A 24,704-nucleotide genomic window follows, 5' to 3' on the forward strand; every position below is an offset into this window, starting at 1 on the left:
ACTTCTCTATGACTGAGGGGCATACAGCACTTCTACCACTCACAAACATCAGCTGCTCACAAGAGCTGATTTAGTCACCTACATCCACAGTGAACAGCTGAACTTTGGCACTGCAGACACACACGGCAGGAATTCTTGTCTGGGTGAAGGCTGTATTGCTGGCATATTACTCCACTTCAACAGCTGTGTTAGGTGGGGAGTAATCACTGGTTTAACATCAAATACTTATCACATTTTGAGTGCCCTTATAAAAAAAAGAAGAGTGCCTTTGAAAGAATATGGCTTGAGCAAGTCGGGTTGCTGTTGTTGTTCAGTGCTGAGGTAAGGATGGGCGTCCTAGTCATCGTGCAGTTGAATCTATCTAGCTTAGGCCAACCCTTATTCTGTTTACTTAATCAACATTTATTGTGACATATTGATAATCAAGATTAAATGGCGAAGTCAACATTAATGCAATAAAGGCTGCCACAGCTTCACGTGAGGCATATAAAATATTTGATTGCACACACGGTTACATGGATCCACTAACAGTGCCACTATCTACCCTATAGCAAATGCCAAGAGCTCGATGGGAATTGACGTTGGCCAAAACGAAGATAAGTCCTTGAATAAGAATTGACAGCTGCAGTACCTTAAGTAGGACAAGTACAGACAATGGAAAGCTCTTACAAAATCATTCCAACTTATTCCTGTGATTTTGGAATGAACTTGGGTGCCTCTGAACACGCACCAACCACTTCGGGTCCAGTCTGGCCCTGAAGTTTTTGCCAGCACTCACAATTTGGTCCAAAAATTATGTGTGGCATAAGGGAGGCATCTTCATCCAACACAGACGAGGGTAGTTCAATTTCTGGACTTGAATCAAAAGTGACAATTCTACTTGGGTCTGCTCCAACCCCAAACCGTAGAAAATGGAAATTTAAGAGTCCTAAAAAGAGGTATTTTTAAGGCTAAACTTAAAGGTTTTGTCGTATAGGTAAGCAATCTGGAGATGTTCAGTCACTTCACTGAGCTTTATTTCAGTGACTTTGTTATTCACTTTGTGAAATCTATGAGAGAAGACAAGGGGCATATTTCTATAGCTTCCTACTCCTATCACAAGGTCAGGCTCAGTGTTAAACACCACTGACTTGCAAGCATTGCTGCAGAGCACATATTTGATTTAAACATTTTTGAAAATTACATGAATGGTTTTCCACACTTCCTTGTTTCAAATGAACCACTGCAAACAATACAATCCACAAAAGAAAGCCGCAGCCAAAACCAAATTTCATCAGTGTTACTGTTTGGCTATCATCAGCCTCCTGGATTTACTTTGTTATTACAATAAAACATTAACTCGGTGGAGTGTTCTAATTCAGCAGATATTTTCCCTTCTGCGAGCAGATCGAGAGGGTTTAGCCCTGTCTATATCATCAAGAGCCTGGACCCTGCCCAGCATTGCGTACCTCAAAGAACTTTTGACCCCTTTCAGCAGTACGGCACATCGTAAAAGCAGGAAAGGCGTTAAACAGCACAGCAGCGTTCAAACCCCGGCTCTTTGAGACCTTAAGGTGCGGGCAAGCAAGGCAGCCATCCCCTCCTGAAAGCGGTCCTCCAAGCGGAGCTCTGAACGTTTCTTTGGAGGTGACGGATCACACGATTTCAGCCGCCCAGAGATGCGTTATTAATAGCGAATACGACAGCAGCGCTTCATTAGGGAGCGATTGCCTAACACACAGCAGACGACAAGCTTCACAAAGCCGTGAGCTCCGCATGTCACAGGAGTGCAGCAGCAGCGTAGACGCCCTGTGAAAGCGAGAGCCGTCCCAAAGCGCTGCTGCTCCTCGCGTTGCCCGGTGCCGGCCCCCACGCAGCAGCTGCCGTCGCGCAGAACGCCGTCCCTTCCTGCTCACGCAAACTCCGCCTGACGAGCCCCCCCGGATCCCACACGATCACGGACGAACATCCCCTCCCAGCCGGACCCACTCCCTCCGCCGCCGACCCGCGGCCCTTCCGGCCCGCCCCCGGGTATCCGGTCAGCCCCGCTCCGGGGCGGGCTGCGGCATAAAGGCCGGGCTCGGCCGTCCTGCCCTGTTCCCTGTGCTGCGCTTCCTCCGCGGGGCACGGCCTCTCCGCCTTCGTTGTTCAGTCCGGCGAGCGGAGGTATCCGGGTTGCCGCGGGGGGAGCCCCGTGGGTGCCGGGCTCCCGGGGGAGGGTGGAGCGGGAGTGGGGTGGGGTTGGTCGTGGTGGTGGGGGTGAGCCGCTGCTCCGAGCCGTCTGTGTGCTGGCTGCTGCTGTTAGCGGGAGCTGGCGGGATGAGTAGGGCAGTGCGGCATCTTCTAGGGAAGGAATTGCGTGCCCGACTCCTCGGCTCGGCTCACGGCCCCGCTGCGTGTGCGGGGGTTCGCAGCCCTCTGGCTGCAGGGGTTGTACCTTCGGCTTCTTAGCGTCTGATGGAGGTGTATTGGAGCAACGTGTTGTAAAGGCAGCTGATGAAAAGGAAAAAAGAAGTTGGGAGACTGATTTCTTACACGTTCCGATAGGGATAGGACGAGGGGGAGTGGCTTTAATTTGCAAGAGGGGAAGCAGGTTAGGTAGTAGCAAGAAATTCTTTACACGGAGTGCAGTGAGGCCCTGGCACAGGCTGCCCAGGAGCTGGGCGTGCCCTATCCCTGGAGGCACGTAAGGCCAGGTTGGATGGGGCCCTGGGCAGCTGAGCTGGTGGGACAGCCCTGCACACAGCAGGACTAGATGGGCTTTAAGGTCCTTTCCAACTCAAGCCACTTTGTGCATGCAGTCCCAGTCTGTCCTTGCAGCTCATGGGTGCTGGTAGTCTGGAGGGGCTGCTCAGCTGGCAGCAACAGCACCTGCACGTACAAGTCTGTACTGGAAATCCTGTGGCTGGAAAGCAATCTGACTGATAAGCTGTTGTGAAACCTTCTGAGACTTTGCTACTGCATAAAAGCCATTCACATGATGTGGAAGGGGAAGGTATTAAAAGCAGTGTGTGTCACCAGAAGGACTGGTGAGGAGATGCAGGGATCTGCTTGTCCTATGTGTGCCAAAGGTATCTGTGGCTCATGCACCTGTAAATCCCTTCCTGCTCACATGCTCCTAGTTACTGTGGCTGCTGTCAGATCAGCCCTGTGCTGTGAGATGGCAGAATGGAGCTGTTGGCCTGGCACAGGTGAGCTACAGGAGACATGGCAGTGGGAAGTGGTAAGCATCCTGGTGAGGGATATGGAGTCTGACAGCCCCTATGTCTAAATCAGTTCCACTTCTCTAAGAGAAAACAACTACTCTGAGCTCTCATATGTCTCTGCCCTATTTAACAAGCCTGATACCTAATTATCTCACTTACTAAATTGCTGACACACTTCAAACTGGTTTTAGATCAAATGGTATATTGCATTCAGAATGCTGTGAACTCCCTTTTGTTTTCTATAGGGATTAAGGACTCTGTTGCAGTCTTCTATAGCATTCGTATCTGCCTGGAGATACCCATCTCCCTTCACACAAACCCTTCTAAGTTAACTGAAGTTAAACTCTGCAGCTGCTTTCGTTACTTCTGTTTTAGACACTGCAAAGAAACTGTAACAAAGTGTTTTTGATAGATGTGAAGTTTAGTAACACTTTTCCCATATAATTCTAGCTTGGCTTGTAGCTCTACAGCTGTGAGTCTACTGCAGGTAAAATCACTATAGTAGCTATGGAAATATTGTGTTGTAAGAAATACCTCAACCAGTTTTACTACCTTTTCTGTGCTAGAGCTTCTGTGTGTGCCTTGCACCATTTGAAAGGGAATTAGGAAGAGAAAATATTTTCTCTTCCAAGTCCTTCAGAAAGAGGAACTTGTTTCCTGACCCACTTTGACATTTTGACAAATGTTTCTCTGTTACGGAAATACTTAAAGATGCCCTAATGCTTGCTCTGTAAAGCTTTCTGAACTAACTCATTCTGATCTTTCAGTTGTCTGTTCCTCCACAGGAACTGAGCAGTTTTCTATGATACTTGATACTCCTGACAACACATGTACAGAAATGCTGCGCTCCATGAACTTCGCTCAGAGCTGCAGAGATATAAGTAACTTATCTTTAGGCTGTGGTTGAACATGACTATGTACCAAGATAATGAAGATGTGATGGATTCAGACATGTAGTGCTAGAAGTGTAAGCACCAGTGAGCTGTGCCTTTAGCTCAGAAGGGAAATATTTATCTTTTGTACCGTAATTAAGTCAAAGATTTAAAAACCTGCTGTGACCAAACCATGCTTCTTGCATAGCATTGATATGCTGAGCAATGGGCTGAAATGCCTGCTCAGAGTTACTGTGATGAGTATGCACTGTGCAGGTAAACACATACTTGTGACTCAAGCCTGTGACTCAAGCCTGTGACCTCTTGCTTAATATGAAGAGGTGAGGAAAAGAAAGTTATCATCTTTATAGTACATTCCTAAATGAATGCTCTGAGGAGAGCCTGCTTTTGCAGTTGAACTAGAGTGGTAGTATTAGTAATTGAAAAGCTAGTGGTGACAGCTGGTAACTTATTGAAGACTTAAATTTACTGTATGCTGAAGCTTCCAATGCTGGTAGCTCTTCAAAAAGAGTTGAGACTGTGCTGCCTTCTGCACATAACTTTTTGCCAGCAAGGAACACCTACAAGTACAGTCACAGTCCTAAAAGAAAAATGCTTTCTGACCTAGTGTGTTTTGGCTTCAGGTGTTGAAAGGGCAATAATTGCCTTTTTTAAAGTGTCTATATTCTGTTGGAGCAGAGTGGAAAGCCATGATGCGAGGGGTGCACAATTTCCAAACAGGTATCTTTCCTCTCCCAAGTGGTAGATCTCTTCTTTCATCTCTAAAAGAGAATAGGAACACTCTTGAGACAGTATAGAAACAGACTTGCAGATGTAAGCCTGTGTACTCTCTAGGCTGCTTCTGAGTTCAAAATAATTAGAATAGATTGGAAAATGCTTTTGTTTGGGAATGTTAATGTTTGCATTCTCTTCAATCAGGTATCAGAAAAAATAGCTTCAAGATGAACTTCTTCCTGGAGATGCTCCAAGTCTTTGCACTTTCAACATATTACATGCTGGAGTCACTAGTGTTTCTGTTTGTGCCTAAACGTAAGAAGAACGTGAGTGGTGAAATAGTGTTAATAACAGGAGCAGGAAGTGGAATTGGAAGACTCTTATCCTTAAAATTTGCCAAACTTGGAGCCACGCTGGTTCTGTGGGACATTAACCAAGATGGACTCAAGGAGACGCGTAGTCTGGCTGAAGAAAATGGAGCAGTAAGAGTACATTCTTACATCTGTGACTGCAGCAAAAGGCAGGAAGTCTACAGAGTAGCAGATCAGGTACAGTATCTTACTTGTGGCTTTGCTGCTTTTCCAAGGTGTTTGTGATGTATGATACACTTCAGCCATGTCAAGTCAAGGGAAGTTAATTCATCTGATTTACTGCATATAGCATGTATTTTAATACTGATTTTTTTTTGAGTTGACTCCTGTACCTTTGTCCTTTAAAAACAAAAATAGCTGCTTCTCTTTCAGTAACAAATCTCAGCTGAGTGGCTTCATGTTTGCGCAGCACTTGCTGATCAAGCACATGAAGACACCTTACTGAAATTAAAGCAGTACTTCAAGTTCTGGAGGCCTTCTACAAAAAGTAAACCCTAAAGATTGTACCTTATGAAAAGATTAATGACTTAGGTCAACTTAGACTAGTTCCCTGGCTGTGAATAGACTTCTGCAAGTGCACATGAACAGGATTAATAAATATAACTTGAAGGCTTTATTAGTATGTTTCTTTCTAAAGAGCTTTGTAAATACAGCATGTGGCTAGGTATCTTGGACAGGACTAGCAGAAGTGCCAGAAGTTAAAGCTACCTAACAGTTTCTGTTATAACAGCCTGCCTTCATTTGCTTAAGATGTTGCTAAACGTAACTGTTGGACTAGGGAATTTGCAGTCAGTGTTTGCCTGAGGATGAATTCTTAACAAGAAAGTTCAGCTGTCTCCAGGAGACATTTTTTGGCTGAAGTAACTCTCCTATTCTGTCCTGTTTAGGAAGCTGTAGCCTCTGTGTTTTTTTCGATGTGTGGAAATGACTTTAGAACAGAGTGAAGCCTGCATATGGCTTAGAGCTTGTCAGAGGCTAAGACAGCTCTCCTTGGCTTGCAGTAATGCCAGCTGCCCTTAGCACCACCAGCAGTCCCTTCTGTTGGTTGAGTTGCACACCTTCCATTTCTTTGGCTGCATGTTTTCCCATGTGTCTGTAACTCAGTTTCTGTCTGAACAGGGGGGACATGGAGTATTGTGTGAAGGGCATTGAAATGAAGATGATGGGACCCAACCTTCAGTTTTAGGGACCTGAGGGCTGACACTTTGGTACCATGGAGAAAAGCAGCAGAACCACCTTTCAGGACAAGCACAGAGGATGTGGCTATGTGCGTGGTATAGATTAAGGATGATAAAAAGAGAAGGAGACAGGAGCAAGGAGGTGGTGAAGGGGGTCTTGTAACCATGCAGTGCAAGATTCTTCACTTTACAATATTCTGTCAGAAGTTCTCTAGCAGCTGGATCACAGAGAAGAAAACAGACTACCACTACTGTTATTTTAGATATAGCATGTCTTCCTGGCAGCTGATGTAGAACCACACTGAAAGTGTTCTTATTAGCAGCAAGACCGTAGCATTAATCAATGTTTGATGCTGCTGTTTATTTAGTGCTGTGTAGTAGATCCTGGCTCAGTGTGCTGCCTCAGCCTTTGCAACATGAGGCACAACTGTTCTGGGGTTTCTTTTTTCTCCTGTGGTTCAGCTACACACACAGTATCTTGGAGTGGTGCAAGATGAACTCAATTCACGCAGGCAGTGTGGAACATTGTTTTGCGTGGGGTATTTTCTGTAATCTCAACACCAACAAAATGAAATACAAGTGATCCTTAAATACCTCCTTTGGGTACTTCATCAGCCACACAGAAATCAAAAGACATTTCAGGAGGAAGAAAAACAAAGTGCTGGGTGTGTGGTGTCCTTATGACTTATGTGTAGCAATGGTACAATGGCCAGCTTTTGGCTGCTGAGGGGTATGGGTTAAGATGTGTCCAAAGTGTCCCAGTTGCACCACCACCCCCAAAAGGAATGTGGCCTTGCTAGCTTAACTTCCTGACTTAGAGTTAGCTTAATGTTAGGCATCTGGGGCTTTGAAAGAGGGAATTAACTTTCATGAGTTTTTGATCTCTTATTTGAGAGGAAACCACCTTTGCCTCATTATCAGATTGCAAATTGCAAATGGGCTCACACTTACTTCCAGGATCTCTTGCATGTTTCTGTTTTGATATGTTGCTGCTTCTTTGTCATTATGACAGATTGCAGACAGTTTCATGCTCCTGTACGAACCTTCTTTACTTGTGCTCCCCTGTACAGCACAAACGTGCTTCTCATTGATATTTTGTGCTGGTGAATAAACATGCAGTGCTGCCTTCCCCACTCTGTGGGTGGCCGTGGGAAATGATCTTTGTCCATGGAAAGCAGGCACTTTGGGATGCTGTCTGTGATCTGTGAAACTACAGCCAAACTTCCATGTATTAAGTTATAAATAAAATGCAGCAACAAGCAGTGCTTATGCTTGAAGATGCTTAACCAGGTCAGCTGTTTGCAGAATGCTCAGCTTACCTAAAACAAACACCAAGAACGTTCTTTCCTGCTCTGCATAATGGAGGGGCTTTCATTCTGGAAAGGTGATGTTCCCTGCCCTGTTAGAATACTCAGTGAACAGTGAAGGCGTTCTGTTCTGAAAGCAGAATGTGGAAGCCTGGTGTGAGTGTCTTGGCTCTGTGTCTTACATGGGGTAGCTGTGAGGAGGGAACTAGCCAGGTGTGTGAGCAAGGAGCTGCTGCATCCAGTTAGTAAGGATGCAGCATGACCAGAGGTGACGTACGGCTGTCTGGGTTTCATCAAGGCACTCAAGTCTGCTTTCAATGCTATCCAAAGTGCAGATGTATTTTGGAAAGCTTGATAGAGACAGCTGTCCTTAAACAGGAATAAAGGAAGAGGCTGCTTAGGCTTTTACCCTGGTTAGAAATGTAATGATTGAGAGTCTGTTCTTATTTGCTGCCTTCTTGACATCTCCACCTTACGGGAATGCGCCAGGTAACCTTATGAACACTGCATCCCCCAGCTCTGTCTGTGCTTGTGCACATAAATCAGCATGACTGCTCATTTGGGTATTTATTTGCCCCACAGGGTAGGCCTGGGGAGTGGGTCTGTGTTCCAGGTTTGCAAAGATCATTGATGTGAAGCAGTGCTACTGCATCATTTGCCAATGACTCCAGGTCTCCCCGAGTTCTGTGATTTTTAACTTGTGATGGGGGGCTGTGCTCCTGCTAGGGACTGGACAGCTTGTCCAAGGCTGCATGCAGAGACTGTGTGGCACTGCCTCAGAAATACCTGAGTTGTTACCTGATGACCCTCTGGGAGGGGGATGACCAAGGTGGAGGGGACTTAGGCTTACAGACTGAAATAAAAGCTATTCTGTATAATCCTTCCAAGGTTGTTTCATTTTTTTTATTTTTTTTTTTTGACCCCCTACCTTTTAACAAACATAGAGAATACTGGAATAAGTTCAGAGATGATGAGTAAGCCAAGGGGATAAGCATTACATTTAAAGCCTTAACTCTTACACGGGCTATTCTGTGTGGTCTCCTCACGCTCCGTTCAGTTGCTATATTTGCATAGCATAGGACATCTCATTGAGGAATGAGTTTTCTGTGATCTGGAACTGCATGGCCAGGGGGCGTAAGAAGAAGGTGCTTGCCCTAAGCTACTCAGCAGCAGTGTTTTAGCACTTGATCTGGAAGCTACAAATTAAACAAAAATAGGGAGCTTGTCTCCTGTTTCCTGGACGGCAGAGATGAACGAGCTATACTTGTAACCCTGTATTTCAGTCCTCCTTTTATGAAAACTGGTACAGCATCTTGATGATATCAGCTGGCCTGTAGCTGTCTTGTCGGGTTAGTCTGTTCTCATTCTGGAGCTAAAATGAGAACTGTGCTTCCACTTACTGAGCTAAATTACTTTGTAGCCAACTGATTTTCTGGAACAGTTTCAAAAGGTTTCTGGCTCAGTGTTGCAATCAAAGCAAATATACTAGAAACAAATTGCTGTGCTGTGTGCTGCCCCGGAAGGTTCCGGAGGTTTTTGCGTTCTGTGCAAGCGTGTGTTTTTCACTCTTCCTACCTGAACTGTACATATATAAATTAAAAAAAAAAAAAGTAATAATGTGAAAACCTTTATTTGGTAAGAGAAGCTGCTAAATCCCTGATCTATGAAGTTGCTTGAAGTAGTCAAGATATTGGAATAAAGGAAAAGGTTGTAATGTGGAAAATAATTTTATAAGCTGTCTTTCTCACTGCTTATGCACATGTGGAATATTTCTAATGGAAAGTGACTGTTTGCCCATTCTAACCCTAATGTGCTGAGGTAGAGGACTCTCCCTGCTACTCAGGAAGGGTGCAGGGAGGTCTGGTTTAACAGGAAAGCACTTGTGGCACACAAGTGAAGGTGCTGCACAGGAGAAGCTGCAGTGTAATACATGCAAGTGCTTAACAGTGGCAGTCAGAAGAAGTGGAGCCTGTGGAAAATAGCACAAAGAGTCTTGTAATGTCTGAAATATCACAGTGCTACTGAGTAGCTGCTGTCATGTACAATGGTAGAGATAAATTGTTTGGTCAGCAGGTAACTTTCCTCTTCTTCATTAGAAGACCAGTAGTGTGAAAGTTAGCTTCAGTTCTGAAGCTGTACCACAGCACTGCTTCTGGATACAAGTAACTCTGTAATATGTATGAGGATTTGAATATAGAGCAAATTTCCTTGTAAGTGAAAGTTTGGCTGTTATGGCCCTCATAGGTTTTGGTGTAGCTGATTCTGTTTACTCGGCATGAGGATTTATTTACTGTGCCTTGCAGCACGGCATAGAAATGGCCCTAAATATTAAATTGCTCATTGGTTTTAAGATGGGTTTCATGTAGGACGATACTTTATTAGTAAGTCTCTGCAGTGGGGATTTATCTGGAATGGTCATAGTGAGAACTGTAGTTCTCTGACAGCAGATACCTACTTGGAGCTGTGAGCTGCTGGGCTCCGAAGTCCAGGGGTGAGTTCAGATCTAAATAGGCATCAAGTGTGAAGGTGCAAGAACCCATAATATTTGGATCTGTAACCAACGTAACGCGTTCAACTTGGTTGAGATGTGTAGCGCTTCTATTTCTTGTATTTTTATGTATAAAATTTGGAGAGCATGCTTTATATTTATTGCATAATAATCTTGAGACTTTTTGTTGTAGGTTAAAAAAGAAGTTGGCGATGTCAGCATCCTAGTCAACAATGCTGGTGTTGTAACTGGAAAGAGCTTTATTGAGTCTCCAGATTCACTTGTGGAAAAAACGATGGAAGTGAACGCAATGGCACACTTCTGGGTAATGCTGTCCTTGTATATACATACAGAAACATTCTCTGAACACGTTTTCAGTGTAATTTTGCCTTTTGGAATTGAGTAAAGTATGCAGAAGTAGAATCAGAAATGATACAAGACAATATTTTCTATGCCTCTGAATATGTGAAATAAAAAAGGGTGGATACTTTAGGAACTCCCAGGTAGGTAAATGGGAGCAAAGCTGCTTAGTGTTTAGAAATGCTTTTAAGAACTGAAATTTGCCATTCTGCTTAAATTTAAGCTAGTCAGGTGCTATATCCCTCAATATTCATTGATGTGAAAGAAGAGGCCCAGATTAGCTGCTCTAGCAACAAAAGTGTTCAGTTCTGTTATTGTTTAGTTACTTTGTGGTTATACTTGTAGTAAGGAATACCACGTGTCCAGACAATGCTCTTATACTAAGTGAGGCTTTTGTCCAAAATGAGTAACCTCATGTGCTCTTCCTCCTTTCAGGGAAGAGGGGCCATCTATGGTGTCTTCTTTCCATGAAGAATTGCAAATGAGATATTAAAACATGCTCCAGTTTCTTCACAAATAAACTTAATTTTCCTTTAAGCTTTAATTTTCCTTTGACACAAGGTAGTGCTGAGCTTTAGGGTGAAAGCAGTTGAAGAGCTAGCTGAAGCTGTGTGCTTTGCTTTCAGCAAGTTGGCATCTGTCTTTAGCGTTGAGAAAATGGTACTGGTGGGACATGGAACATCCTTGCTTCAGTTAGCGTTCAAACAACAAATCCCCTTTTTTTCCCGCTCTTGTATGGGGAGTTCTCACTAAAAATGCAGGCATGATTTCTCTATAAATAACACCTTCAGAACATTATAGCATATATTATTCAGTTACTGAAATGTTTCATTGCAATTCTGACTTACATTGCAGACTTACAAAGCCTTCCTCCCAGCAATGATAGCCTCAAACCACGGACACCTGGTTAGCATTGCAAGCTCAGCGGGACTGATCGGAGTCAATCGCCTTGCAGGTAGCATATTAAAGCTGATGTCTCTTTAATTAGACCAATTAATTTTATTTAAACTCATCAATCTACACTCAAGAAAAAAAATCGTCCTAACTTTGAGTGTCTGCATTCTTGTATATAAGGAGAACTAATGGTGATACTTTCAAAGCAGCTGACCTTAAGTAGATATTTTGTTCAAAAAGCTTTCCAGATGCTCAGCAGTGCTGTGAAACACGCTTTTCTGGCAAGGCAGTAAGAGGATCCAGGAGCTTCATACAGAACTTTGGAAACTGAGAACTTCTGTGTTGTTAAAGTTGACCTACAGACTTTTGGTGGCTTAGAGGCCACTTGGTTTGCAGATATGTTTTCAAGCTATGTACAGATATCCGGAGCTCAGAGTGTTATTAAACCCAAATGCGGTACAGTGGTAGATACGCACTATCTCCTTTTGCATTCCCTTTGCCATTCATTCAGGAGAACCCACACAGTGTTGAGATTCAGGCAAACTCCAGGGGAATTCCTGCTAAGTGCATGCAAACGAGGGGGAGGAAAACGAAATAAGTGGCATAGCAATAAAAGAAATCTAGCTTTGAGGTAGTGATAATGAGAACAAATTGAGTTGCTAGCTAAAAACACTTCAGAGAGTCTTGAAATCCTGAGTTTGACGCTTAAGAAACTCATACATGGATTCAGTGAAATAATCTTTTCGTACCAGATGGGATGAGAAACCCTCTGGCTGCCAGTCCACAGCAGCAGCTAACTTAGGAGAGGGGAAGTAAAAGAATGAATCACATCCAAAGCAAGTTTTATTAGTAGCCTATCAAATTGCCTCTTACTCTGTTGTAAAGTGTTTTATTGCAGAACAGTAATTTCCTGGGGGTAGCATGTGTGTATTGTATCTATACTATTCTGCAGTGCTGCTGTTTGTTTACTTACTAAAGCAGTGTTGTCCCTGTTCTCTGTCAAAAACTGGGACCCACTGAACCTGCTCAGTATGGTTTAATAAATTAAAACGTGTAGCTGCAATTACTGTTACATTTGTTTTACAGATTACTGTGCAAGTAAGTTTGCAGCCGTTGGTTTTGCAGAGTCAATTAGCTTAGAGATGAGAGCTCTCGGAAAGGCTGGTGTTAAAACCACAATTGTGTGTCCTTATTTCATAAACACGGGGATGTTTGATGGCTGCAGTACCAAGTGAGTAAGCTTCTGTGATGTTGTTATGCAATCTGAACATGTGGTCTTGTTTCTTTTATAACACTTACAAGCCAGACTTTGCTCTGCTTGCGTTATGTTTTGGGGCTGCACACAGATGACATGCAATCCAGTGACGAGGCAGTATACATGGCAAAGCCCTCAGTACTTACACATTCATTTAAGCTGAAACATGAAACATAATTACATCCTTTCCCCTATTCCATTCCTCCCTAGAATGCAATAATAATAACATAATAAAGGTTTGCTGGTTCTTAGGATTTATGCCATTTCTCTTCTTTTTATTATCTGCAAAAATTGATACCTAAAATGTGAATCTAAAGAAATCTGTTATAAGAAACATCTTACCTTTTAGATGGCCACGCCTGCTCCCCATTTTAGACCCAGAGTATGTGGCTGAAAAGATAATGACTGCTATTCGACGAGACCAAGAGCTTTTGTTACTGCCACACAGTCTGTATTTCTTCTTTGCTTTAAAAAAGTAAGTTGCGTTCTTCCTTCTTTACCTCTCTTTTTTTCTGCCCAAGCTGAAAATTTTTGACTAGACTACTCCTGTACTCTGTGAATTCAGTTCTCCACATTTCTGGAGTTTTCATAGTTTCTAGGGGCTGGTTCTACCCTTGGGCCACAAAACAACGTCAGACGTGTCTGAGTGGGTTGCTGCCTCTGCTGGGGTGCCTTGTAACTGGGGGTTGTAGAAACTGGGCCTGCTCCTCAGGAAATGCACCACTGGAATCTTTGCCCCAGCACTAAGGCACATCTGGCTCATGCAAGCCAGGCTGGTAAACTGATCTAAGGTACCAAGACAGCGAAATGAGTGTAACCAGTATTTTGAGTGCTGGTGGAACAACATAAGGGATTATAATTCTTTTGCAAATATTAGCCATGTGAAATGGCTTCTGATTTCTGTGTATGTAAAAATCTTCTGAAATTTGGTTCCTCTACCTTGCAGTATCCTACCAGTGAAAGTAGGCGTTCTCCTAGTGGACTTTGTTGGAGCCCTCCATTTCATGGATTACTTCAAAGGTCGAGCAAAGAAGGACTGAAAATTGCACTGAACTCAGCAACCCAAAAGCAGACCTGGTTAAAGGCGGTGGTGGGAAAGGTCTGCTTCTCTAGCAGCTGTGAACTTCAGGTGCCTCCCTTCTACTCAGTAACATTTTTAAGGAAATCAGTTTTTAATTAGCTCTTAATCAACAGCTTTCACATGACCTTTTTTATTTTTTGTCTGACAAGCTGTTTCTTTTTCCCCTCATTACGGAAGGAGAGAAATTGAATTGTGTTCCTTTGGTAACATCCATTATGATGCCTTAAGTATCATTCTGCTTCACAAACCAGTAACTGGCAGTTTTGGGAGAGATGATCTCAGGACTCACAGGTGGCTCTGGATGTCCTGTGGAACAAAAGAATGTAAATGCCATTTGTGCTGCTAATTGACTAATTGTCTAATTAATTTTAAAAGCTAATACTATGCCTACAACTTTGTAATAAAGAGTTTTGTATCTTACGAGTGCAATATTTTAGGAACAGTTTTAACTTCTCATCTCCTACACGGAGTTACAAAGCATAATGGTGCCAGTTGAGATGGGCTGACAAACATCTTGCCAAGTAAGACAACAAGAATACCTTTGCTGCTGAAACCAAAGGTGTTACGTGCTGTAACCAGGGCTTCTCCTGGGGCTGTTTCAGAAAGGAATGATGCTGCCAGAACTGGAGTGAATAGGACCACTACAACCATAGCTAGAATAACAGCACAGTGTTTTGCTTAATTGGGCAGGAGGTTGTCTTCTGCCTATGGAGACTTGTTTTATTTGCCTTTAGTCAGTTATGCTAAGGAAGAGGCCTTGTCCTTTTTGACAGGAAACCTAAGCACCCCTCCCCTCCGCACTTGACTTTCAGTAAATTCAAAATAAGAAAGAGGAAGATTAAACATTATGCTATTTGTACATATGCTGGCTCAACCAGTCTCATGTCACTGTACTCCACTGACAATTGGCAGTGCCTACAAACTTAAGACTACAGAATGCATTAGCATGAAAGGGATTGCAGGCAGCATGGAGAAAACAGTGACTCCAAACAAAATCAATAGTTTTTCCATGATGGCCTAGAAACTATCATCATTTCCCTTGCCTGTACAATTAAATGATATTTTTACTGATTGAGAGAAGTTTAAGCTAATGATGAGCAAACAATGCTGGATCAAAGAAGAGAAGCTTTACAGTTATGATGGATTGCTGAGAGGTAGAATTCCGAGTGATGAAGAAAAAATTGCCTCAGCTGTTCTCTCAGACCTGCAGTTCTCCTGTTTCAGAAATTCTGCTTCCTTTGCAGCACAATTCAGGAAGCTGAAGTTATTAATTACAAAATATATGCCTATAAGTTCTATCATATGTACATAGCACTGTTTGCTAGTAATAAATCTAATCACTGATTTAACCGTGTGGTGTATGCATGTCTTGCAGGCTCCTCACCTCCTTATGTTAACAGGGTCCATTTTCCCTCTTAATGTGGAGGATCTTTCATAGGAAGGTGCTCGAGAAGTACATCTCCATAAGGATTTTACAGAATGACTGAGTTTGAAAGGTAGCCATACCCAGAGGAGGTCAGTCAGTGAGCTGCTCAGTACTGCCTCCATTCTCCAACAGACTCTACAACCAATGTGGGACGGCTGTTCCAGTGTGTGTGACTACACACAGTTTAAAAAACAAAATGCTTAAGTGGAATGCATGTTTTGTTTTTGTTTTTTCCAGTTCATGCCCGTTGCCTCTTGTCCTTTCACTTGATGCCATTAAGAAAAGTCTGGTTATTCTGAAGGGAAGAGCCAGCCACAGTACAGCTGAGGCAGTAGTAAGAGTTGCATTGATCACATGAGCAACATTCAAGTCCAGAAAACAAAACTACTTCAGCTGCAAGACAGCAGTTAACATTAATATAGCTAGCAAAAAAATGCATCTTATGTTTGTTCTTTTTCTCCTTTTTTTCTAACCTTGCTCTATTTAACAAGCAATTAATTTAAGGAGGATTATTCTTGAGAACAAACAGAGTGAGACAGCACAGTCTTTGATGTAGGTGTAAATTTCTTCTCAAGCCATCCCATGGTCCAGGTTTGCATTTTAGAGATGGGGATCTGATGAATCCATTTGGTCTGCTTGATGACATAACAGAAAGATCCTGGCCTGTATTTGTTTTGAAATAAAAAATGGCAGCCCTATTACCAGCTTATGCACCTGGAACAAATGAATGCTGTGTCGTAGTGACTGAGTTCATGGCTGTTACTTTTCTGAAAAGAGACATTCTTCATCATCTGCTTCAACAGCAGCAAGAAGCAAACAAAAGCTCTATTGCAAAATGACACAGGAACTTTATTGTTGCAGTATTCAGAGTACCAGCACGGGTGGGGTGGTTGCTTTGTGGAACTGGAAGATAACATCCTGTCCTGTTGGTGATTTGACCTCCATAAATACCAAGCACATCTGATGAGACAGCATGACAGATAAGTAGAGATATCACCTGGTGGTCAAGAGAGGCTTATTCCATGTTCAGGAGGAGGTATGATGCACATACTTGGGTCTCCAGCTACCGTATCAACTTAAGATAACAAATGGTTCTCATTTTAGGAAGGAACCAAGCACGTGACTCTTCTCTGGTAGCTGTCTTCCAAAGATCAGCTGCCAAAAGCTAAGTCCATTGTCCTGCTGCAAGGCAGGATAGGAGACCACTGTCAGCAGATGCAGCTAGCAGCAACAACTAAGGTTCTTGCAGAGCAAATTTCATCTGGTTTGCATTGGCAGCAAGTGGGAAATCCTAGTGGAGAGCTAACGAGATGGGTCTCCCCTAGATTAGTTTTAACAAATACACTTAGCATTACTTACTGCTCTGTCTGTCTATTTCTGGCATGTTAATGGTTGTCCCTGAAGCAACGCATCATATATGGTTAAATTGCATATCTGATTCCAGTTATGCTACAGTTATTGTACAACAGCATACCTGTATTTTGGGAAGCTCCTAGCTAACAATTTGGGTGAGAGCTGACAGTTCCAAGTAAAGGCTGCACATCCAGAAGGAACAGATCTCAGCAGAATAGCCAGGTGAGGTGCTTGAAGTGTTTCCTTGAGGAATTAATGTAATTTCCCTGCTCTGGCATTGAGTCAGTCTGTAACAGGATGAGAGTAAGGTATCAAGTTGAAATCTTCTGTGTTACAGCTCCCTAAAAAGTGGATGCCAAGTTAATTTCATAGATGCACAAAAAATATATATGTAATTTAACAAAACATATTGAGCTTCAGGTAATGCACTGTTCTTCAGCCTGAAGTCTTTCTAAGCTGTATTTCTATTTCTTTGGTATAGATAACACTGTACAGTTAAGGATTTGCTCTACACACATGTAAATATAATTACACCTGAACTTAAGGCTAAGATTACCTGCATCTGATATAGGTTACTCATGTGATTCTGTAGCAACTACAATAGCAACTGCTACCTGTGGGGAAAAAAAATAGGTGTTTTGTACAATGTGCTTGAGGGATAATTCATGCTCAGGTATCATTACAGAAGACAAAATCACAAAGCCCTACAGTGAATACTTACACATGTTCTCCGCCTTAGTCATGTGGGCCTCTGTATTTTTCTCCTTTTGATAGTATTCTCTTAATACCAAAAAGGAGCACTAAAATTACACATAGGGTACAAGCCAGGAGAGATGTTCAGGTACCACATCATTCCTTGGCTGAAGATTTTGAAGGAGATGTAACAGAACAACAAACCATGCTTCTATCAACCAAATACAAGTTTTCTTCACAGTTTTAAGGTATCTGATTCAGCCACTTTGAAATCCAGGAAATGATCCTGAAGAATCTTGCACTTAAGTTCCCAAGTATGAACCATTAAAGCTTCTGAGTGGACTCCTGCAGCTATTGGGGCTTCACACTCCTGCTTTCCATGCAACCTGCTTAGATAACATTTTCACAAACGTAACCCAAACCAATGACTCAAGGTGGCAAAGAGCCTCAGAATCACAGAACTGTAGGGGTTGGAAGGGACCTCTAGAGATCACTGAGTCCAACCCCCTGCCAAAGCAGCTCCCTAGCCCAGGTTGCACAGGTAGGCGTCCAGGTGAGTCTTGAATGTCTCCAGAGAAGGAGACTCCACAACCTCACCAGTGCTCCATCAGGGCAGCAGCTCAAATGGTTCCCTGCAGAGACCGTTTGAGGGCAGAGAACACCAAAAGGTTAAGTTTGCTACCCCTTCTTTCGCCACTGTGTAAGAGCTTTGACTTGTAGTGGGATGCATGGATAAGAACTGCTAATCCGAGGCAGAGTTATCCTCTTTCTTTATCCTGCATCTAACTTTCTTCAACCAACTGTTCGTGGCACTGTGTCAGTAATGACTTACTAGTGCTTCAAGATTTCTGGAAATTCCTTGGCTCCCCTCCTATTACCACTCCCAAGTTGGAATACAAGGAAACTTGGCTGGAAAATATTAACAACCTTTGTGTTTTGTCTGCATAGAGAAAAGAATTGCTATAAATTGCCTGCTGCTAGCTTGGATATTTTAAGGAAGATTAGCAAAATGGATTGATTGTAAATGGACTACAATCCCCTAAAGAATAAGATCGTTCCACAGGAGAAATTTTCTTAAAGGAAACAAAAACTTGTAAATGTACGTACACATCCATTGCGCCTGATTTTAAGATAAAGTTAATAGAATGGTAAATAGTTATCTTCAGGAGTCTGGAGACTTCTGGCACTGGTGTCTGACAGTTTGAAAATGAACTGAGGTAGAAATAATAATAGTAAAAAAAGCAAATCATAGTCACAGTCAGTACGGAGTTGGTTGTGCTTGCTTGGCTCTTAAGATTTGCATATGCTGTGATCCAACATAGAACACAGCTTAGCAGTGGCTTCCCACTGAGGGACCCATACAGGGTTACATACCACTCAGAGACACATGTGAGCCCTTGCTTTTGTTTTTCTGCAAGGACCTGAGTATCTGCATTTTGCGTGTGGTGATGTTCTGAATGTTACCTCTGCAGGTAAGAATTCCAAGAATCATCAAGTCCAACACTGACTAAAGCAGACAAATACACTTTAACGTTAAAGATGTGGGATGTTCATGGAAAAATAAGTGAAAGAATGTCCTTAAATAAATCTCAGAACTATTCCTCAAACAACATGCTTATCACGAGACTACTTTGAAGGCTTATGAGAGACAGCAAGCATGGTTATATGAGCAAACCTGGTCTGGGGTTCTGCCATATCCTCGGACCTCCCTATATAAAAATGTTAATAACAATCAGACTTGTTCCAAAAATAAGAACGGAGAGAACTGCGCTTTTCATTTGGATTGATCCTGCCAGGTGATGAACCTTTGCTGCAAATGCACTGCTGCAACAAGAAGTTACACAGACCGAGCATTTAACCAGCACAGTGCAGCCAGTGGCTTGCTGGAGGATTTTGTCTCAGAGGACCCTGACAATGAGGACGGGAAATACCTATCAGGTAAGGGTGAAGAGAGGCTGAGATCTTGCTGAGATACTGCTAGCAATGGAGGAGGGAGGAGAGCTGAAGATGGGCTTCTCTTAAGGATGGAGCCAGTCCTTCCCCCAGAATACATTAAACCACACAACAGAGGCCAAAATAAATAACATCCAACAAAGTATTTGCAACTGTACATAAAGCTTAGCTTTCCCTTTTGCACTTACTAGATTCTGTTCTCTTGACAGTGATCTGCTGAGGTAGCCACAATGCCATTTTCTTCAGGCACCCAGGATCACTGGTTGGGTTAAACAGTACAGATCTGCACCACAGCAAGTGGAGAACAAAACGCACACTGGCTCATTTTGATGCTCACAACAGTGACTTGGAGATTATCTTTTCTCAGTGTTTGCTTGCTTGGCAGCAGGGCAGCTGGTGTTACGGCTGCTGAGAACAGGCTTACACACTTTTCTTCTGTCACCTAGAGGAAGAGGATACCAACACTGAAAGGAAGAGTCCAAAAGGCACTTGGATTGCATTAGTTAAAACTCACTTCAGTAAACTGGGGTTGGTTTGTGTTCTCTCATACAGTCCCACTTTGTTTACAAAGGACACTAAGACTTGACACATCATAACAATAGGTCCTCTGTGCTTTTCTCCTGACAGCTGATTGGACAAGTGCAGTCCCTACGGGGTGCAGAGGCTGGTAAGGTTTCCCATATGGCTCATAGTTGTTTTTCTCTTCTCTTTCTCTACCATCAGCAATCCGGAAAACAGCCTGTAAGGTATGAGGTTAACACAATGAATACCAGATGGCATCATAGCTATTTTATAGATCGTATAGTTAGACTACTGTGATGGAAAAGAGACAATCAAAATGAAGGGAAAAAATGCTCACCCATGTCCCAGGCTCCTGATAGGAAATGCAATCTCCAGAAAGAGATCCTTCCCCAGTGGTGGTCAGCCCTTCAATGGGGTCTGGGAGAGGTGTAGTTGGACTCCACCCCTTCTGGTCACAGTGCACTGCCTGCACCTGTGCTCCTGCACTTGACTCAGTGCTCACCTCAGGTGATCCATCAGTGGTTCAGGCCATGAACAGTTCCCATACACAGCCATTTAAAACTTCAAGATCACAAACATTCTTCTAGATGTGATCTCTTTTAGGGGACAGTCTTGCTGGCTAGAAATATTTTGTTACTTTTAGTGAAACATCCAAGACCAGTATTTCTCCAGCTATGCTATTAAGAAGCCCTATATATGGGCAACTTGTGCAGAAGGAACCTTTTATTAAACAAGGTCTCAACAGATTATCAGTCACAGTAAAATCCATGCAGATGAAAGCAGCAACCCTTAATTGCAGTGAATCTAAAGGGGATGACAAGGGAATTCTCCCAGCTGCAGAACATTTTCTGCTGGTCAGCTTTGACAGCTCACCATTGTTAGAGGAAACAGAGCCAGGCTATCACTTCTAGCACTTCAGCAGGTGATTAACCAGCAGCTGAGTCATCCCTGTCCAGGGCTAGCACATCCCAAACCAGGGGAGGGGGTGGACTGCTGGGGAAAGGAAGCACAACAAATCTTCTCCTGCTAATTCATGCCATCTGGAAGTGACAGCCTGTGGGCCTGCAGCTTTATTTGCAAAATATTGTTTACAATTTTTATTACAAAGACTATAGGGAATAAGACTTAATTATATTTAACAGTTCATCATCATTACACAAACTGTTGTTCAGCATTCAGCTTCAGAAAACAGGAAGCAATACTCATAAGATTGGTTTCTCAGGGTTTTGGTTTTTTTTTTTCCAGACTATTGTTGGTGAGATGTCAAACAGTTAGATGGGAAAACTGGAATGGAACCCGGTGTCATGCAGTTGGAGTTTTTTTTTTTCTGGTGAGAGGGCTCTTTGGTGAGCCACAAAGGATATGAGCTGTTGCAGTCTTGACTCATCAATTTTGCTGGTAGCAATCCAAGCTTGTACGGGAGGTCTCTTGGCCTAAGAGTTTGCAATAGAAGGGCAACAAACAGACTATGTGCTGTGAGCAGACGCTGTGCAGTGCCTGCAGCTCACGTGTTCCAGCCCTTGCACAATCACTTTATTTAAGCACAAAATTACATAAAACCAGCATTAACCCTACCAGAGCTGCCCTCCTTAAGCTTCAGTTAGCAGCTCTAATCAAGTGAAGGATCACACGAGTGTGAGAACAAACAGATGGTTGAAGTCGCACCTAGGCAAGGGCAAAAGGACTGGTGAAGGGGGCAGGATCTCCACAATTTGGCAACAGGAAGCTGCTCAATAGCTCAGCCCTCCGATTTAACTCACAGTACAACACTTCGTTTCCAGATCTCAGCTGCAACTTTAAAAATATATACCACTATCAACTGGTGCAAAAATAAGTTCCTTCCCTTCCGGCGCAACCACTAATTAAACACAAAATGCTGTAAGATAAATGTACATAGTAGATTATTCATTAACCTGCAGTGCAGGAAAGCCAAACTCACAAACAATGCAACGCTTTAAAATACTTGGCTACAATCAAAACATGTCTTGAAAACCACTTTGATCTGTCATTTCCACTGTAAGGGACCATCCATTGCAGTTCTACTCTGATGTGAGACCTGGGCTGAATTTCTGCCACTGAAGCTGGAGTGAGCCAGTGGACAAGTTTGTCTTCTCAAAGGAAAGACTCACTGCAGCCTACCCTCAGGACAAGGAAACTAGATGAAAACAAGGCACCAGGATTCTGTAAGGGTGTATAAACAGAAGCAAGATATTTCCAAATATTCTTTCCTTTTTGCCTCCAATTCCCCAGACAGGAGGAGGAGCTGAGAACTTAGTACACATTCTGCAGATTCTGGAGGATGCTAAATGAAGGTGTACAAACATCAGGAGTATGATAGAGGTAGATATCAAGCAGCTACACACCTCCCTACTACAAGCACACCCTGAGACACACAGAGGGCCCAACACTCATAGCAAAGAAACACTGCCTAAGAGCACAGCTTTCCATTCTGAAACTCATCTGAAGCACAGTGTTTGTGCCTGGAGCTACAAACACAGGAGTCAGTGGCAGCACTGCAGATGCTCCAGGGCTACAAACAATAGACCACAGACCACACCTTCCCTGCCCACATGCAACAGCCGCGATTGAGGCAGCTTCATCCACTGACTTGGGAGCTCTGATACCACAGGGACAAGGGAAATTCTAAGTGCTAGTCAAAGAAGTGAAGTAGCTTTGGGCTAGATAGGTGCTTTCTTCTTTTTATTAAAAAGAAGCCTGATTTTAGATCAGCAATAATACTATCTTCTGGAAGATTTTTAAGATAAAACAATTATAAAGTACCAAAACAATATATACTGCCTTTAAGTCTGCAAATACTCTCAAACCAGTCTATTTTTCCATTCAGTCTCCTGTTGGCTTGAATTATCCTTATAAATGATACTAAGCTTAATAACATCCAAATAGTTTAAACAGGACTCAAAGAAGGGGGGAAAAAAATGCTTCATCTTGAGAAGTAAAACATGATTGCCTCGACAGAGAGGAAACCAGCACGTGATCATATGCACACACTGAATGCAGACAAGTGAGTGTCTTAAGGGCTTGGTTTTTATAGTACCTGAGGAAGAAGAGTACCCCTTACATAAGCTGCCTTCTTGGGAATAGAAAACACTAGTTTGGTTTCCTGTTAACATCTCTGCTGAATCAAAATGTACCACAGCTGTGCTGGGGGGGGCAGAGGTGAACATCTTCATTTAATGGGAAAGCTGATCATTAGAGGTAGAATCACTAAGGTTGGAAGAGGCCCCTAAAGATGTGCTAGTAGACTAGATCAATACATTAAAATAGGTTACAAAAATAATGATGCCTTCCAATAAATCCATTACAGGTATGACAATTGAGATGTCTTTATTAGGATACAGTGGAGGGGTAATATTGTTAAAAGAAATGAAAATTAATCAGATAATTTAAGGACAGTGTGGTAGCATTTTAATGTATTTTAGTGTCCAGTTCTGCAGGAAGCCTTAAGCCAACCCCCCAACACTCCCTTTTGTCTGGGAAGCCCCAGGGTCATAGCTCTACTCAGCACACACTGAACACAGGTTGCTTAATGTGCAACCAATTGTACTCTGCTAATAAAAATACATCTCTTGGCAAGGCACTTGATTTGGCTTCACCTCACTTGACGAAAAGTGGTTTATTGAATTAGGTCAGCTTACCTAAAGTTTGCTGAAGGTGCTCTTGCAATGCCACACAGTGAGTGCCATTTTAAAGGCTCACAGAGGAACACCTGCAAGCCACCTACGTCAGAGTCATCAACCCCTGACTGAGCAGCAGGTTCCATCTCTCCCTCCCAGCAGTGTGAATACTGAGCTGCAGATACATCACAAGGAAATACATGCTCCTAACTCTTTCTCTGCAAGTGAATACTGGATCTATACCTAATAGAGGACTGCAAACAAAACTATAAATGAAGACATTAACATTTTAAGTTGCAAGTTACTGATTTTAGAAACCAAGCTTTGCTCGACACCATTATACATATGTGAACTCCTCTTGTCCCACAGAAACCCTATAAGAATTGAGGCATAAAGGTACTTATTAACATAACCAATTCTCAGGGTTTCAAGCATTAAAATGTAGAGGGCAGAAACCTGAAAATTGCTTCTAACACATGGGTAGATGAAGAGTGACTAACTGAAAGGTAACATCAAGGGATGCTGAAGGGCATCACTGCAGATTCAGCCATCGCCTAACACCCTACAAAAAAAAAAAATGAATGTCCTCCCTCTCATCCCCACATCAGCTTCTCCTCAGGAAGAGTGGTGAGGCACTGAAACAAGCTGCCCCGGGAGCTGATGGAGCCACCATCCCTGAGGATGGTTCAAGAGATGCACAGATGTGACAATGAGGGACACAGTGGGCACGGTGGTAGTGGTGGGATAACAACTGGACTGGATGATCTTAGATGCCTTTTCCAGCATTAACAATGACTCAAAGCATTGGGCACCCACAGGTTCCAGCTGTCTACCGATAGTGAACAGGCGCACATGCCCTTAGGAATCCACATTTTAAATTTAAGAGTCAAAGTGCATCTTCTGTTCTGTACAGGAGTAGCCAGCCCAGAACTCTATGCTAACCCTCATATTTAGTCTACCAAATGAGTACCTTTTGTTTACCTGTCAAGAAGAGAACTACAGCACAGCATATAAAGTCTGTATGAATCCATCAGCCACCAGGAAACTTAGAGCTGAAGCACTGAAGGCTGACACTGTGGGATATGGCAATTTCACAATATACACTCTACATTAAGGTCTGCCCCTTCACCTCTTCACCACTTCCCATGCACCAAAGTAAGCACTGAGTTACCAGAATACTCCAGGGCAGAAACTTGGCTGAATTCCACTCCACTGGCACAGGTTGCCCAGAGAGGTAGCAGAAGCCCCATCCCTGGAGACATGCAAGATCAGGCTGGACAGGGCTCTGAGCAACCTGATGTAGCTGTAGGTGCTCCTGTTCATTGCAGGGGAGTCAGCCAAACAACCTCCAAAGGTCCCTTCCAACTCAAACAACTGTATAATTCTATGATTAAAA

At 43.0% G+C, this 24,704-nt stretch overlaps 2 protein-coding genes across 5 annotated transcripts in view; one reads left to right on the forward strand and one right to left on the reverse strand.

The window, feature by feature from the left end:
* The first annotated feature begins 2,022 nt into the window (after positions 1–2,022).
* On the forward strand, positions 2,023–14,192 carry LOC136059252 (epidermal retinol dehydrogenase 2-like). Its single transcript, XM_065753294.1, has 7 exons — positions 2,023–2,145; positions 4,997–5,340; positions 10,330–10,461; positions 11,352–11,451; positions 12,477–12,621; positions 12,995–13,120; positions 13,592–14,192. Exons 2-7 carry the CDS (start codon positions 5,020–5,022, stop codon positions 13,683–13,685), a joined length of 918 nt encoding a protein of 305 aa, XP_065609366.1. The 5' UTR covers positions 2,023–2,145; positions 4,997–5,019; the 3' UTR covers positions 13,686–14,192.
* Positions 4,689–24,704, reverse strand: part of CHCHD7 (coiled-coil-helix-coiled-coil-helix domain containing 7) — a 30,825-nt gene continuing 10,809 nt past the window's right edge. The window contains exons 5-7 of one of the 4 annotated variants that reach the window (XM_065753299.1): positions 16,627–16,792; positions 11,605–11,947; positions 4,689–4,839 (exon numbers count right to left, since the gene is read on the reverse strand). The gene's annotated coding sequence lies outside the window, so the exon portion shown is untranslated. Of the gene's footprint in view, positions 4,840–11,604; positions 11,948–16,321; positions 16,793–20,132; positions 21,107–23,199; positions 23,484–24,704 lie in introns of those variants that run through there. The other 3 variants (XM_065753296.1, XM_065753300.1, XM_065753297.1) reach the window with 3 other exon arrangements.

This window comes from Cyrtonyx montezumae, unplaced genomic scaffold (genome assembly GCF_038088225.1).
Source record: "Cyrtonyx montezumae isolate F1298 unplaced genomic scaffold, pur_monq_1.0 scaffold_8, whole genome shotgun sequence".
NCBI classification, from domain to species: Eukaryota; Metazoa; Chordata; class Aves; order Galliformes; family Odontophoridae; genus Cyrtonyx; species Cyrtonyx montezumae.